The sequence below is a fragment of the Mytilus galloprovincialis genome, chromosome 3 (genome assembly GCF_965363235.1).
Source record: "Mytilus galloprovincialis chromosome 3, xbMytGall1.hap1.1, whole genome shotgun sequence".
Classification (NCBI taxonomy): Eukaryota; Metazoa; Mollusca; class Bivalvia; order Mytilida; family Mytilidae; genus Mytilus; species Mytilus galloprovincialis.
In genome coordinates this window covers 94,504,160-94,522,690 of record NC_134840.1, presented here as the reverse complement: position 1 = coordinate 94,522,690, position 18,531 = coordinate 94,504,160, and the positions used below count along the sequence as shown (strand labels likewise).

At 31.9% G+C, this 18,531-nt stretch overlaps 1 protein-coding gene across 3 annotated transcripts in view; it reads right to left on the bottom strand.

Annotated features, from left to right (window-relative positions):
- The window catches only part of LOC143069436 (uncharacterized), a 36,183-nt gene that overhangs the window by 17,037 nt on the left and 615 nt on the right, over positions 1-18,531 (bottom strand). For all 3 annotated transcript variants that reach the window (XM_076244067.1, XM_076244068.1, XM_076244066.1), the window contains exons 2-6: positions 16,058-16,207; positions 15,129-15,316; positions 13,392-13,518; positions 12,321-12,380; positions 828-871 (exon numbers count right to left, since the gene is read on the bottom strand). In XM_076244067.1, the coding sequence (XP_076100182.1) occupies positions 828-871; positions 12,321-12,380; positions 13,392-13,518; positions 15,129-15,316; positions 16,058-16,198 (560 nt within the window). In that variant the 5' untranslated portion in view covers positions 16,199-16,207. The remainder of the gene's footprint in view (positions 1-827; positions 872-12,320; positions 12,381-13,391; positions 13,519-15,128; positions 15,317-16,057; positions 16,208-18,531) is intronic.

Genomic DNA, 18,531 nt, shown 5'->3' with positions numbered 1-18,531 from the left:
GACTACATCGGTTACTGTAGTTTTCGTCCTTTGTGGTTTATAGACATATCGGGATTTTTAATCGGGGAAGACGACAAAATGGCGGAACTCAGAGAATTGATACTCTAAATTTAAAATCGATGGTGATCTCTTATCTAGCGGAATAAAACTTTAATATCTATAAATTTGAGCATTTCTATATAGAATGGACATAATATCAATTTTTGATTTTTTTGCGAAGTTTCCCTTTAACTATAGTATGCCATTATAGATGTATTTTATTTTACTCTGTCAAGAAGTAACATTTTGAGTCTTTAATTTTTTTAGTTGAGAAACTAAACAAATGCAAATAGCATAATTGATTTTTTAAATTGTGTGGTTACCTCCCTTTACACTAGTTTTGAACAAAAAAATTTGGGAGGGGGAGAAGATTTTCATAATACTATCCATTTTATTTTGTTTGTGGCTTTCTTAGTGATGTTTTTCATGCACTTACATATTTTTTCAGAAATAAGAAATCATTACAGTTCTTCTATATAAGCATGCAAAACAAAACTTTGATCAACTTGATTGCTATGTTTGCTTGGATGTTTGCAAACAATTGGTAGGCAGAGTTTCAGTCTGTTTTATATATATACCGGTACTAGGATTTGATTGGACAATAAAAGTTGACATGAAATAAAGTTAATATTTATTTTCCAATCACATTCCAGTATATAGTAAACAGACTTTTACAGACTAGCTGTATAAATATGTTAGACCAACAATTGATACATTTAAGAATACACATTGTTGCGCATCCTGGAAATTTGAATCATGGTGATACCTAATTGATTGTATATTCTTACGTGATTGCAATTGCTCTCTTTGGTAATTTCAAATCTGCAGGTGGCTACAAAATAAATAGATTCCTTTTATATGTATTTTTAAAAATTATTCCAAACTTATATGTTTATGATGATATACAACTGCAATATCAGGAGCAAATTGCATAAATTTTACCAAAGAAAGTCAAGGATGTAAACATTCAGAATATATATGGAGTTTAACCTACTACAGGAAGAATAGATAGACCTCTAATTCAGCATCATGTAGGAACCTGTTAGTCTTTAGTAATTACAGTATGGCTCCACATTGTGACAGTTCAACTAATTGATTGTGTATATACTACGACAAACTTGGGGTTTAACTTATACAACCCGGATGTTGCTACGGATAGCTGCTGTTTTTTTCGCTCTTGCGAAAATTCGATTTAACTGTGATTACTGCCCAAGTTAGAAATTGAAATTTGTCCGAAAGATTCGTAGTAAGTAATTCTGCATGTTACTAAATTAGTTTTGCTTAAAAATATGTTCAAAATACAAACTTGAGAGATAAAGGAAAACGGAGCTTTGTTACTTTTATTTTGTAACCAAGACTTTAACGTCACTATAAGAAATCTGCATTGTTGGGGTATTGTTCTTCACTAACTACAAGATGGCGTCGTAACAACGTTACCAAAAACGATTGAAAATGGATCCAAATGATACAAAACTCTTATTAGAAGAAACTAGTACAAACACGTTGGAGGCAAACATAGAACCAAAAACTTTGGAGGTTCTGAATAAGATTTTAAATACTTTGCTATCAATGAACAGCAGAATAGCAAAAATCGAAACAGAGGTCGAAAAAATTGAAGATGTTAAACAACAGTTATCATCGGTTGTCCAAAGTATGGATCAAGTAGAAAATAATATTGCCGATTTACAGCAACATAACAAAGAAATGGAAAACAGCTTTGAAGGCATGGGTCAAGTCGTTGAAAAAGCACTGGAAAAATGTGAACTAAATAGAAATGATATTGAAAAGATTGAGGAAACCACAATGCAGGAAAAATCAATCATCAAGGAACTGCAGGAAACCGTCCTAGACTTGAAATGCTGTAGCATGAAAAACAATTTGGTATTCAACGGTCTAACGTATCATCCATCTGAGGACTGTGAGGCAAAGTTACAAAATTTCATTAATAGACAATTAGGAATCGAATACATGGTTACATTAGGAAATGTTCACAGATTCGGTAAATATGGTAGAAACGGAGCACGCCCAATTGTTGCAAGATTCGTTTATAGAAAGGAATTGGAACATGTGCTGAAACAAGCCTATCGTCTTAAAAATACAAACTTCGGTATCAACGAGCGATTCCCTCCGGAGATAGAGATAAGGCGCCGAAAACTGTATCCGATATTTTTAAAGGAAAAAAGTTTAGGGAATCAAGCGAGGCTTGTTCGCGACAAACTATATATAAATGGTCAGTTGTTCAATCCGGAAAACATCAATATCAATCCAGCAAATAATGACAGAGAAATTATCAATCAACGAACTCCTAGTACGCCACAACATAGAGAAGCAGCAAACAGTCCACCCATACCACCACGATCAAAAAGAACCTGTACTGAATCGGATACTGCCGAAAAATCAAAATAGGACATTGGCAACGCTTTAGATAACAATACTGAGCGAATTGATAAACTTAAAATAACTCATCTTAATGTGTGTGGTATAAAATCAAAATTACTGAACCCCGATTTTCACCAGCTTATTACAAAGTATGATATCTTAGTGTTTTCAGAAACTAAATTGGATAACCTTGATGTGCTGGAATTACCCAGAGAGTATGATTACTTTGCAAAAAACAGAAGGAAATTTAAAAACAAATCAGGAGGTATCCTTATTATTTTCAAAAAAAATCTCAAACAATATTTACGGTTTTTAAAGTCGGATTCTGAATTTGTTCAATGGATTGAAATTTCAAACCAAATATCCTCTCTTGATCAACATACTCTATTTGGTTGTACTTATGTTCCATCTGAGTTCTCAAAATATTCATCTGATGAATCATTCATTGAAATTGAAGAAGAATTGTTAATATTTTCTCAAGGTATCAAAAATATTGTGATTGTAGGGGATTTCAATGCTAGAACTTCTTCTTTGAAGGATTATGTTGATGATGATATAAATTTACAAGAAATACTACAAATTGAAGAAGATATCATTAATGATAATACTTCGAGTTATTCTATACTAAAAGAAAATAATATTTTACAAAGATTTAATAAAGATACAGGTCGTGTAAACAAATATGGAACAAAATTATTGGATTTTTGTAAAAGATGTAACCTATTTATAGCAAATGGTCGTCTTTTTTCAGACAATGGTATAGGCCATACAACATGTAAAGATGCTAGCATGGTAGACTATCTGTTACTTTCACCTAATAGTTTTAATATAACTACAGATTTTGAAATAATTGATTTTAACCCAATGTTTTCTGATGTTCATAATAGAGTCCATTTTACAATGAAAATAGATAACGATAATCATCAGAAAAACTTAACTTTTAATCAAAAGACCAACATGTTCGTTGGAGGTCAGATAAAACAAATGAATTTATTCAAGAAATAAATGATGATCCCAATAACTCATTGAATGAACTTAACATCATGTTGAATAAAATGAACGAAAACACACAGGTTAATGTCGATCAGATAAATAGTTTTATTGATAACCTTTGTAAATTCTTAGTAAATAGCGCCACTGACGCTTTTAGTGATAGCAAAAATAATAGGTCTAAAAGGCCACCTAAATTAAATACAAAACCTTGGTTTAATAACGAGTGCAGAGAAAAAAGAAATGCATTTCATCGGGTTAAAAATACATATAAGCATAAAAAATCTGCAGAGATCAAACAACTTTTAAGCACTTCTGCTAAAGACTATAAGAAAACACTAAATCAAAATTTTGGTAAGTATCAAGAAAAATGTGCCGCTGAGCTTAGATCCCACTCGAAATCTGACACAAAAGCCTTTTGGAGGACTCTTAAAAAATATTCCGGTCAAACTAAACAGAACCCTCCAATTCCTATTGACACATTTTACGAATATTTTAAAAAATTGAATCAATATGAACCCGATGCAGCTGATGATGCTATTGATATTGATTTTAACTCTATTTGTGATGATGCTTTGTATGATTCAATTTTGAACGATGAGATTACGGAAGCTGAAATAACTGATGCAATAAAAAATTTAAAGAATAACAAATCACCAGGATTAGATAATATTTTAAATGAGTATATAAAACATTCAACTCCAGCATTGGTACATATTTACTGTAAAATATTTAACATTGTTTTAGAAACCGGAATAATCCCAGAGCACTGGACTATTGGTATAATACGACCAGTTTTTAAAAACAAAGGAGATACCATGGATCCTGATAACTTCAGAGCAATAACATTAATAAGCTGTTTAGGAAAAGTCTTTACATCAATAATTAATTTTAGGTTAACCTTTTTTGCAAATGAAATTTCCTTAATTTCATACAACCAAGCTGGATTTCGAAAAGGTCACTCTACAACCGATAATTTATTCGTATTGCATGCCTTAATATCACTCTATCAATCTTTTGGAAAAAAACTATTTTGTACGTTTGTTGATTTTCGAAAGGCATTCGACACTGTATGGAGAAGTGGTCTGTGGAAAAAACTACAGAACAGTGGTATAAAAGGGAAAATATTTACTGTTATTTTTAATATGTATAACAATATTAAATCATGTGTAAAATACAACAACCAACAGTCAGAATATTTTCCCTGTCTAACTGGTGTAAGACAGGGGGAAAATCTATCTCCCTTTCTCTTTTCTATTTTTTTTAAATGACTTAGAAAAATTCTTTATTGATTTAGGTGGATGTCCCCTTGAGATAGTTAAAGAAAAATGTCAAAATGAGTTAAATTCAATTATGAAACTGTTTGCCATACTGTACGCTGATGATACCGTCATTCTGGCGGATTCAGCAGAAAGTATGCAAAATGCACTAAATATTTTTCAGAACTACTGTGAATTATGGAAACTTGAAGTTAATGTTACAAAAACAAAAAGTATGGTATTTAGTAAAGGCAAAGTGCGAAGGAAATTTGAATTTAAATTACAAGGCAAAAATATAGAATTAGTCGATACCTACTCATATCTTGGGCTCATATTTAAATGTAATGGTACTTTCAATGAGGCGAAGAAAAAATTGGTTAATCAAGCACAAAAAGCATTATACAGCTTGTACAAAAGTATTAGAAATCAAGCCATCCCATTGGATTTACAGCTTAAAATGTTTGATGCCATGGTAGAGCCTATTCTTTTATATGGGTGTGAGATTTGGGGATACGAAAGACTGAAAATTTTAAAACAAATTCACTTAAATTTTTGTAAACGTATTCTAAGAGTAAGATCTTCAACGCCTAACTATATGGTATATGGAGAATTAGGCAGATTTCCATTAGAAATAAAAGTCAAAATAAGAATGACATCATTTTGGAGAAGGATAATGCATGGTGACAAATTAAGTAGTAATATGTATAGATTATTATTAAGTTTAATGCAAAATAGCGGTCAATCATTCAAATGGCTGAACTTTATAGAATCAATATTTAATGATACAGGACTAGGATATGTGTTTGTCAATCAAGATAGTCCTGACTACAAACATCTGATAAAACAGGTTTTACAAGACCAATATATACAAAAATGGCATCAAGATGTCCAATTATCTTCCCGAGGTGTATTTTATTCTAGTTATAAAAACTGTTTTGGATTTGAAAATTATTTAATAAAAATACCGGAAAATGCAAGAATCTGGATGACAAAATTAAGAACGTCTAATATAAAAATTCCCATTGAAACTGGGCGTTGGCACAATATTCCGGCAGAGGACAGAAAATGTCACATATGTAAAGAAAGTGTAGGAGACGAATTTCACTATCTTTTTATATGCAAGTCTCCTCAACTGGTCACTTTTAGAGAACAACATATCCCTAGTTATTATACGAAGCATCCAAGTAAACAGAAATTATCTGTAATGTTATCTTACTGTAATGTCAATTTATATAGACAGGTGGCATCTTTTACCAAAAAGCTGAATAACCTATTGTGATATGTATATTAATTTGTCTTATTAGGTCTTTCCACTTTTCTGTGGAAAGACCTATTGTTTTTCTTCTGATTATTTTTTTTTTTTTTTCTTCCGCCTAATTTTGTTCTTGCGATAAATATTTGTTTCGCAATATGTCGCTTAGATATTTGGTATATGATATCGAACAGTTTATGCACTTTTGAAATTTACCCTGCGTAAACGAATACTTTTCTTTGTAGGAGTTATCTCCCCAAACACTGTTTTCCTTGTTAGCGCATCTCCTTCGCAACCGTAAAAGATTATGACAAATTTATTTTACAAAATTGCTCGTTATATCCTTCGCATGATTTGTCCTATTTTGACCGAAGCGATATGACCGCTCCATATGAGAGTTATTTCCCCTTATGCATCTGATATAAGTGATATGAATTTCTATCTTATAAATCATAAGTGATAGAGACCTAGGATCTTTTGATTTGAGGTCCTTGGTCCCAAAAAATGAAAATTAGGTCAAGGTCAAAGGTCAAGGTCATATTCTAATATTTGAATTTGGCTTATTTTCACTTATATCCAAAGACTGTATAAGATATCAACAAATTATTTTTACTAAATTGTTAGTTGCGACATGTCGTAAGATGTAAATTTTGATTGCAAGCGTACGTTGAATGTAAAAGGGAGTTTTCTCCCCTCTTGTATTTAAAAATACGCGTTTGGTGATATAACTCATTAACTAAATATAATAAAGACCTATGGTCTTTTGATTTGAGGTCCTTGGTTTATGACCTTGAAACTGATCTCAAGGTCATAGCTTAATTTGACGTTCTAGATTTTGACCTTTGCTTTTATTCTATATGTATACATGATAAGATATACAACTTTTAGAAAAAGATATCAAACCATTTAACCTTGTAAAAAACAACCGGAAGTGACCTTTTGTAAACCGGAAATAGCTATTTTTTTGTACTTTTTAATATAAAAGTATATAGAACCAGATATTTTTGGAATCAGTGTCAAGTAAATATTCAAATATAATCGGAAGTAACATTTTTCAACCGGAAGTAACAAATTATCTCCCTTATTTAAAAAAAATGTATGGAAACAATATATTTTTGGAATCAGCTTACTAGGAGCTATCATTTGACGATTGAAATGACATTTTAAACTTAGTTTCACAACTTTTCATATCAAAATACATTGTTTTGATGGAAAGACCTTCAATTGTTCTCTGAACAATTGGTTTTTAATTTTTTTAATTTTTTTTTATTGTTGTTTTTTTTTTTTTAAATTATTAAGGTCTTTCCTTTCTTAAATGGAAAGACCTTACTGTATTTCGTTTGTTTATTAGGTCTTTCCACTTTTCTGTGGAAAGACCTATTGTTTTTCTTCTGATTATTTTTTTTTTTTTCTTCCGCCTAATTTTGTTCTTGCGATAAACATTTGTTTCGCAATATGTCGCTTAGATATTTGGTATATGATATCGAACAGTTTATGCGCTTTTGAAATTTACCCTGCGTAAACGAATACTTTTCTTTGTAGGAGTTATCTCCCCAAACACTGTTTTTTTTGTTAGCGCATCTCCTTCGCAACCGTAAAAGATTATGACAAATTTATTTTACAAAATTGCTCGTTATATCCTTCGCATGATTTGTCCTATTTTGACCGAAGCGATATGACCGCTCCATATGAGAGTTATTTCCCCTTATGCATCTGATATAAGTGATATGAATTTCTATCTTATAAATCATAAGTGATAGAGACCTAGGATCTTTTGATTTGAGGTCCTTGGTCCCAAAAAATGAAAATTAGGTCAAGGTCAAAGGTCAAGGTCAAAGGTCAAGGTCATATTCTAATATTTGAATTTGGCTTATTTTCACTTATATCCAAAGACTGTATAAGATATCAACAAATTATTTTTACTAAATTGTTAGTTGCGACATGTCGTAAGATGTAAATTTTGATTGCAAGCGTACGTTGAATGTAAAAGGGAGTTTTCTCCCCTCTTGTATTTAAAAATACGCGTTTGGTGATATAACTCATTAACTAAATATAATAAAGACCTATGGTCTTTTGATTTGAGGTCCTTGGTTTATGACCTTGAAATTGATCTCAAGGTCATAGCTTAATTTGACGTTCTAGATTTTGACCTTTGCTTTTATTCTATATGTATACATGATAAAGATATACAACTTTTAGAAAAAGGTATCAAACCATTTAACCTTGTAAAAAACAACCGGAAGTCACCTTTTGTAAACCGGAAATAGCTATTTTTTTGTACTTTATTAATATAAAAGTATCAGTGTTCCAGCTAGGTTTTCAAAAGGGCAGGGTGCCAATCCTGAAAAAGGGCATTTAACGCGCGATATGATAATATGAAAAGGGCATATTTTAATAAAAGATGTTAATCAAACATTTGTGTTTATTCGTTGAATCACAGGTTATACAAGAACAACATCTTTAGCCCATATAGAACTCTATCTTTCTACTTTTAAGGCTGAAAAACTTGTCAAGCAGCTTGTCACACAAGTTTTTTTATCATTGCTTGGCACAGTTGAACTTTATATGCAGTATGTTTTGAAAGGAGATCTGTTTCATACTGTTTCTATGGTCTACCACATTTTACCAGTTTCACCTTTCTACCCCTGCTGTGCTTGATGGCAATACAGCACAAAACAGCTGTGCTCAGTAAATTCACAATTTTAGGATATAAAGCAACAGTGAAAAATAGTATCAAAAATAAAGAATACAGAAAAAGATGACCAAGGCACCCTACCAACACTGCTACTAAGACCCTCTTTAACTTTTCCCATAACTCAAAATAAATACCTAAACATATATATTCTTAAGCAAGAAGTATGGAGACACATTTTAGAATATGTAAATGGGTTACTCAATGCTAGGAAAAAAATCAGATTGAGTTATCTTTCTTTATTTGGGTGTGCTCCTTCTTTGGAGGATTATAAACAGTACGTAAATATGATGTAAATATGATCACAATATGGCCGCCGATTTTGTTATTTTCGTATCAAAAATGAAGGCAGTCAATGACAAATACGTCTGAATTTTCTGTTTATTTTACAGAAAACAAATAAAACAATGTCTTCAACATGTTCAACGAGTTTATAATGGTTTTCCAACTTTCTGTCATTACGTTTCTTCCATGAAACTACGGTAAACATCGCAAATTGTGCCCAAGTTGTTGTATGCACATTTCTTCAAAGATAATTGCCGACTGACCGATTCTATTTGAACGAATTAATGTTGATGATCATTAATGACCCATCCGATAAACGGATTACCTATAACAACAGATTATGACACCAGTTGTAACCATTGATTAGCTTGGGGTGGTAAACAAAGTCATAATCTTTTCCCCAGGTAAAATTTAGTAATTAGCGTATCATATCAATACGCAAATTAATATGCAATCGATCTTCAAAAAAGGCAGGGCGCCCTGGAAACGGTAAAAAGGGCACAGGGCGCCACTCGGAAAAGGGCGGGCGCCGCGCCCTCTGAAAACGGCCTAGCTGGAACACTGAGTATATAGAACCAGATATTTTTGGATTCAGTGTCAAGTAAATATTCAAATATAATCGGAAGTGTCAAAGTAAATATTCAAATATAATCGGAAGTAACATTTTTCAAACCGGAAGTAACAAATTATCTCCCTTATTTAAAAAAAATGTATGGAAACAATATATTTTTGGAATCAGCTTACTAGGAGCTATCATTTGACGATTGAAATGACATTTTAAACTTAGTTTCACAACTTTTCATTTCAAAATACATTGTTTTGATGGAAAGACCTTCAATTGTTCTCTGAACAATTGGTTTTTAATTATTATTATTCTTTTTCCTCGTCCGTTTTCAAAGTCAAAAATCAAGAAAAGTACGCAACCTATCCAAATGATCTTTGGTATCATGTATCAGGGGTATAATATCTATCTTGTATTAGAATAACCAACGTTTACTGTTTAATTTATAGGAGTTATCTCCCCAATTACAAAAAACACTGTTATCGCTACTCCTCATAAACTATAAGACTTAGCGGCAAATGGTTTTTTTTAAAATGTTCCTTGCCAAAAGTTACAGCTTCAAATAATTTGAACCGAAGCGATCCAGTGACCTATTATAGGAGTTATTTCCCCTTGAATATTTAAATTTTCGATATGCATATAAATCTCATGAACCGTAAGTCGTAAAGACTGCGGGTGATCAGATTTGAGTTCATTGGTCCAAAACTTGAAAATATAGGTCAAGGTCAAAGGTCAAGGTCATATTTTAGATTTTCAAAAGTTTTTCATTTCCCTATAACTATTGAACGGTTATAGATACAGAAAATTTAAGCAGTGAAAAATGATGAGTACTTCAAGACGCAACTTTTTTACATTATGACTATATTGATTTTACCATCATGTAAGGGACATAACTCCCACTAATGGTTTTTAAAAAGCCATTTTTAGGCAAAACTCTTAAACAAAAGGTCCTTGACCCATAGGGTCTTTTGCAATGACCTTGTGGAGCAATGACCTTGACAAAAGTCACAAGGTCAAAGGTCAAGGTCATCACATTATGTGGTTTTGGCACTATTTAAACAGTTTTATGTGTGTTTGGATCCCAACCAACCAACCAACCAACCAACCAACCAACCAATCAATCAATCATTCAATCAATTAATCAATCAATCAATCAATCAATGTTTCCGTTTAATGTGTTTCATAAGGGATCCAAGGTGTTTTTTGTTCGCTTGTTTTAATTGAGCCTATAAAACGTGTTTAACCAACCAACGTGTTTAACCAGCATGTTTAACCAACGTGTTTAACCAGCATGTTTAACCAACGTGTTTAACCAACCAACCAACCAACCAACCAACCAATCAATCAATCAATCAATCAATCAATCAATCAATCATTCAATACATGTTTCCGTTTCATGTGTTTAATACGGAATCCAAGGTCTCTTTTTTTTCGCTTGTTTCAAGAGACCCTATATCAAGTGTTTAACTAATAAACCAACCAACCAACCAACTAATCAATAAATTTATCAATCAATATATATATGATATATTTATTTATGACAGTATAATTAAAAGAAAATGGAAGGAAAGACCTATCAATTATTCAAGAAGAATTGAACTTTAATATTGTTTTTTATTTATTTTTTTTTTAATGTTACCTTTGTATTATAAATCATGTTTACCATTGTATATATGTACCTCATGTTACACATTTATGTGTCTGAGCGTTGCTTTACAATAAAATCTTGAATCTTGAACTTATTATAAGCTTGACCAGGAAATTGACTTCACTGCTGTTTTTGAATTGTCATTTCGAATAATTATGAGCTCGACCATGAAATTGACTTCACTGCTGTTTTTGAATTGTCATTTCGAATAAAAACTATTGTCCTGTCGTTTCATTTTTATTCATTTATAACAATTTTTGTTGATTTCTTGGGTACATCAAGAATTAAAAATTTTTACTGAGGACACATTTTTTTATCAATACCCCCCAAATTAGTACCAACTTTTATCCACAGTATTATAAAGTGGGTAAAAAAAGGATTGCTGAAGAACTATTTGATTTGCTTTTTCCATACTTACCACAGAAAATAAGTACATGTAATTCATGAATAATTATTTTAATTCTTTGTTCTAACTCAAATAAATAAGCTTATTATCAGAGCTCACACTAAAATAAATATGTCAACTGAGCATAGTATTTACAGTTAAAATAATAAAGCATTCAAAATAAAGTGTTTAAGGTGGTACCCAACACCTTCACTAAAATTAATTTTACTCGTTTAATTTCCATAAAATTTTGACAAAGTATTTACTTTGACCCTTTGACAAAAATATAAAAATTTCAAAAAATTTGAACCAACCAATTCAGCAGAAAAAATACACTGGTTATATAGCAGTTTGAGAAACACTAATTTTGATCATTTAGAAGCTTAATATTCCCTTAACAACACAACGTAATTAAAACAATTATCTGATTTTATAGAGTTATCTCCCTGTAGTGTTAGGTACCACCTTAAATGCCTTGTTTGCAAACTTTGTTTGGTTGTTTGCTCAAGCATTGTATTTAAGATTGAAACCTAAATTCAATGGAGAGACAGAGTAAGTTTTGCTTACTATATAAAAAAGAGTTGATTGGACAATGGATATTATATTGGAAATAATTTTGATATTCATTGACCAATCAAAACTTTGTGTATAGTAAACAGACTGTTATACTCCACCTACTCATTGAATTTAGGTGTCAATCTTAATTACAATGTCTGAGCAAACAACTTAACAAAGTTTGCAAGCAAGGCATTTAAACTCTTGGTTTGCATGCTTTTTTATTCTAACTATAAACAATCAAACCACTAGGTAAAATTAGACAGACACTTACTGGACACCGGAATCTGACACTTTCTATTTTACCACAGGATCTGAAAATCTTTATCAGTTGCTGAAAATATAAATATAATTACCGGTCAAAGGAATATTTCAAAAAGGTCATCATAAAATCAGAAACACATTTAAGAGTTAACATATAAATATCAATAAAGGGTAATTACACAATAAGCCAATCTTTAAATAAACCACATTAATGATGAAAACTTGAAAACTTGAAAAAAACTAGATGTGTCAAAGCAACACGAATGGCCCCGTCCCAAAAAGTTGAAAAAATATGCAATTTCAATATAAACACATGTGAACACAAACATGATGGTATTCTCCAGCGAAAATAAGCGGAGCGAAACTTAAGCTTGACCTATAACTCATCATGGTTAACTTACATACCAAAAATCAGCCCGATATCTGAAGGCGTTTAGAAAAAAGTCTGTATAACTGTGATTTTCAACAATTTCTCAAAGTTCAAAGCCCTTAATTTCATCAAAAATTTGTGTAGCTGAACGAAACTTACACTTGATCTGTAACTCATCATGGTTAACTCACATAGAAAAATCAGCCCAATATCTGAAAGCGTTTAAATAAAAAGTCTGTATAACTGTAAATTTCAACAATTTCTCAAAGTCCAAAGCCTGTAATTTCAGCAAAAACTAGGGGAGCAGAACGAAACTTTAACTTGATCTGTAACTCATCATGGTTAACTCACATTCCGAAAATCAGCCCAATATCTGAAGGCGTTTAGAAAAAAACTCTGTATAATGGTTTGTTGTGGAATGACTGAATGACGGAAAGACGGAATTTCGGACAAGGTTAAAACTATATGTCACCAACAACTTCGTTGCAGAACCATAAAAATTAAGGGCTATTCTAGTAAGACCAAAAACACCAAACATTTGTTTCTGTTGGTTTAGGATTGTTTTATGTTTTCATTCAGGTAATTTTTTTCTAAAGATAGTGGGTGTTTCCCTCCTTAGGCGATTATTACTGAAAAGCAAATTTTTCAACCATTCCCTGAAAGGCAACAGAAATAAATATAGGTTATAATAAAAGGAAATATTCTATATACCTTTTTATCAAATGATAATGGGAGATTACCAACAAATACAGTTCTAGCATCTTTTGTTTTGTCTCTCTTTTTATGTCGAGGTTTTCTCCCTACCAAATTTGTTCCTTCACTCTGGCCTTCACCAGTCCTACAAAACAATTAAATCATTTGTAATTTGAAATTTCTTCTATTCATCATAATAGCACAATTGTTTTCTGAACATGTATGTACATTGTGTCTTAATCATATTGAATCACTTGTAATCATTTGTATGTAATTAATGTTGATTGTTCTGCTCCTTGTGGGCGCTTTGATTAGCAATAAAATATATTTGAATTTGAATTTGAATTTGTACCTCTTGATTATTTTGATATTTTTCTTTCCTTGTGTTGGATATATTGAGGGCTATTCCATTAAAATTGAGGGGAGAAGGAATGAACCCCCACCACAATTAACCTACTATCTTTGAATTATTTTGCATTCATCAAATAGATGTCATTGTTATAAACAGTAAATGACCTTTTCAAATAAAGAACTTGTAAGCTAATCTATTAATTTTATTTGATATCATGAATTTTTGTGGCAAAAGATAAACATGTTACTTTTGGCTAATTTCACTCTTTGATCGGGTTGTTATCTCTTTGACATATTTTACCCAATTTTACCTATTATCCATGTAAAAACAAAATTTCCCGTACTATTCTACCACATTTATTTAAATGGATAAGCCCTAGAGTATACAATTTGGGGAGGTTTATAATAACAGTACACATAGGTTGTTGTCTTGCTTAAATATGTTGGTGTCAAGTCATTTTTAGACACAACAATTTATGACAGTTGATTCTATTTTCTTACAACCAATTGCATCTTTGGTTAGCTTGCTTGCTAGTTGAATCGTGAAGTCATTATTAGGTTAGGTAAACTACCCTCCTTTAAGAGTAGACAAGTCCAACAGAAAACCAATCGATCAGTCTGTAGGACTAGGCTACTTCTGAAGTTGGTTAGTATACCATACCTTATAATGACTTCACAGTTCAGCTAGCAAGCAAGTTAATCAGATTTTACCTTTGCCTACACACTCAATGCAATTGGCTGTAAAAAAAAAGAGTAAAGATAAAAGTCAGTCTTCTTCCATAAATCAAATTAAGACAGTCACGAGTGTAAGTCTTCTTCCATAGAGTATATTAAGAGGAGAGGGGAGATAATTTCAAATATGAGTACAATTTTAGAGGGGAGATAATATCAACTGTGTACAATTTTAGAGGGGAGATAATCTCAACTGTGTCTACAATTTTAGAGGGGAGATAATCTCAATTGTGTCTACAATTTTAGAGGGGAGATAATCTCAAATGTGTCTACAATTTTAGAGGGGAGATAATCTCAACTGTGTACAATTTTAGAGAAATGTGTACAATTTTAGAGGGCAGATAATCGTGTACAATTTTAGAGGGAAGATAATCTCAGCTGTGTGTAAAATTCAAGACGGGAGATAGTATCATCTGTGAACAATTTTAGAGGGGAGATAATCTCAACTGTGTGTACAATTTTAGAAAGGGTGATAATCCTGGTGCAAACATTTTGCTGAACTTCTGCACTTTCCCTTTGTTATGTATTTGTTGTATTGATATGTGTTTGCACACTGTAAAACATTTTAATACATGATGTCTAATTTTGCAATTTTAGTTAATGTGTTAATTTTCAGTATGCAAATATGATTACATCTTGAAAATATACTACAACAGTTTTCAAGTAGAATACCTATCTGAAGTGTTCTGCAGCAATGATTCATGAACTATCCCTGGTGGTGGGTCAAACCCTTCTTTATTCTGTGTAGGTACACTTATGTCCAATCCTGTCTTTCTTTTTTTATGACTTTTCTTCTCTTTGTTTTTAGTGACAGTGGCAGTCCCTGGTGTTTTGATCTTTATACTGACATATGAAATTGGCTGTAATTTAAATAAAACAAAGTAAGAATAAATATCAATGATAAACAGTATTGCAATTATAATAGGAAAGTTATAATCGATCAATCAGAATAATCAGAGAGCATGCTCGGACTTGATTTTGAATTAAACATGATATTTAATGTGTACATGTATGCACATCAGTAATGGCTATTTGTTTCTGTGTTTTATATTTTCATTGGTTCATTATTTTGTACATATACATAAATTAGACAGCTACATTGGTCATTTCAATTATAGCTGACTATGTGGTAGAGGCTTTATTCATTGTTGCAGGTCTTACTGTAACCTATAGCTTTTAAATTCTGAGCCATATGGTCTATTGTGGAGAGTTTTCACATTGACAATCATACCACAACTTCTTTTCATACATATTACATGAATTTAGTTACTCACTTTACCATATGTATTACTAGTGCATGTCATGTAAAATTTTAGTAGAATTGCCCAAACATACAGGTGTAAAAAATGCATAGTACAGTAATCCTAAACTGTGTGCACATGTACCGGTATATGCACAAAATGGAAATTTTAATGGTGTTTCAAGGTGTTACATTTCCAGCGAGATGTCGAAAGATATATATCTAAAGGGAAGACATAATTTTGTTGTAGTCCACTTAATTGTTCTCAATAAATTGTGTATTTGTGTTTTGTTGATTTACAAATTTTCAGATTTGAAATTAAATGTACTGTGTACAATGAGTGTGGATTATAAATCCTTGCCTCGGGTTCAAATCTTTTAGCTGGTGCAGCAAACAATGAAGCTAGCTTGGCTATTTCTCCTTCTGATGATTTCCTCTTCTTTGCTTTTGATGATTTCTTGATGACATCAGACAAGCTCCCTACTTTATATTCTTCTGACATTTTACTTTACTGAAAAAAATTGCAAATGAATTTAAAAAAACAATAAATACAAAAGAATAGTTCAATAACAAGAATGTGTCCTCAGTACACGAATGCCCCACTCGCACATCATTTTCTATGTTCAGTGGACCGTGAAATTAGGGTAAAATCTCTAATTTGGCATTAAAATTAGAAAGATCATATCATAGGGAACATGTGTACCAAGTTTGAAGTCGATTGGACTTCAACTTCATCAAAAACTACCTTGACCAAAAACTTTAACCTGAAGCGGGACAGACGGACGGACGAACGAACGGACGGACGGACGAACGGACGCACAGACCAGAAAACATAATGCCCCTCTACTATCGTAGGTGGGGCATAAAAATATAAATAAAACAAGAATGTGTCCATAGTACACAAATGATCCAACCCAGTATAATTTTCAATGTCATTAATATTAGAAAGATCATATCATAGGAAGCATGTGTACTAAGTATCAAGTTGATTGGACTTCAACTACCTCGACAAACATTAACATGAAGCGGGTCAGACAAACAGACGAACGCACTGACAAGAAAACATAATGCCCATAAATGGGGAATAATAAACGGGGCATAAAAAGGCAATCCAGCAAATGGTCACTCAATTCCACGGACACATATTTGGATTATACAGGAATGATCATGATGATTAAAACACAAGTTTGATATATTATTGATATAAAATGTGTAAACAAATATTGCACAAATTAGCTTAGATCAAGATTCCAACTACAAAATGTATTATCATCAAAGGGAGAAAATGCATCTTGATGCTGGGTAGATTTAATATCCATATACAAAAAATAATTTTAGAAAGAGTGGTTAGTTTTAAAAATGAATGCATTCTTAAAAAAGATATTTGTTTCAAAGAATAAATCTGTCATACTAAAGGTTGAATCTAGCAGAATTTCCATATTTTTAAAACAACTTTTTTGAATATTAAAGCGGTGTTCACGTCAGATGTAAGTGCAAATTTCTGAATTTTCTTCTTTTTCACTGTGCACTGATACATGTATGTGACATCATTGCCTAACATTTAAGAGTATCAAGTCCTATTCATGATCTAATTATAGGCAGTTACAAAATGGAGGATCACTAGAAAATTGGAGACTGCCAATAAACATATCCTCTTCTCATGGGTTTTCGTGTAATTAGGAATGCATGGTAACATCATAATTTCCATTGAATAGCATGCATATGACGGAGGTAAACATATGATTTCAACAACAGGGTCTTTCCCATACTAGGAAGAAGAAGAGACCATATTTATTCTTCATATTTTCGACATCCGACGATTACATACTGTTCACATACTTGGACTATTTACAAAGTGTTTACCCCAACTTAAACAAAATGTAATTAAAGTGCAATGAAAATATCAAATTTGCGATTAAAACTATGTACAATTTAAATTAATGCTTTTAATTAATAGAACAGAGAACAGCTGAAGTGAGCTGTTCCTTGAAGCTATCAATGGATGGTGCCTGAACTAGTACCACAGGGAGCTGGTTCCACTGTGGTATTGTGTATGGAAAGTATGAATGTCTGTAGTAATCTTTTGATGTATGAATATGCCCATATGTATGGATGTTTTTTTCTTGTTCTTGAGTCTGCTTTTATAAGTATGACTGATGGAATAGCAACAAGATGGTATGATAATTTGTACATCATTACTTAACTTGTGTGTAGCCTACATTCTGTTAGTAATGGAAAATATAATGTAGTAAGCATGTTTGTAACACTACTTGTATTATGGTATTTATTGCAGACATACCGAGCAGCTCGTTGTTGGACAATCTCTATATCACTGATAAATTTCCTTCGATTTGTAAACTAAAATGTGTTTTATATTCAACAACTATGTCAATGAAGTGAGTCTCATTTGGGTCTAAGCGTGACGCAGGATTTCCGATTGTTTGTAAGCGTGACAGGTGAAAGTCAAATTATTGTGCCATGAAAACAGGAGATGAAGTCAAGCGAGGCACAGGATTTCAGAAAAAAAAATGAGAATTGCTTATGTACATAATGTAAGCCGGTTACAGGAATTTGACAAAACAGTTAGCGCCTAAGCGGGATCCGGGATCAGAACCACCCAATGGGACCCCAATGAACAAGGGTAGGGCATTGCTAGATGATTTTTATAATTTTTTGTTAATTTGAGATAATTTCATTGTAACCTTGGGTCCATTATAACCGGTAATATTAGGATCATGCTTTAAGCATGTATTATTACATGACTGTAACTTCCCCCTTTTTTTGTCAAACTTTAAGATAGTATAAATAAAAATTTGTCTTTTACACTTTTGATTC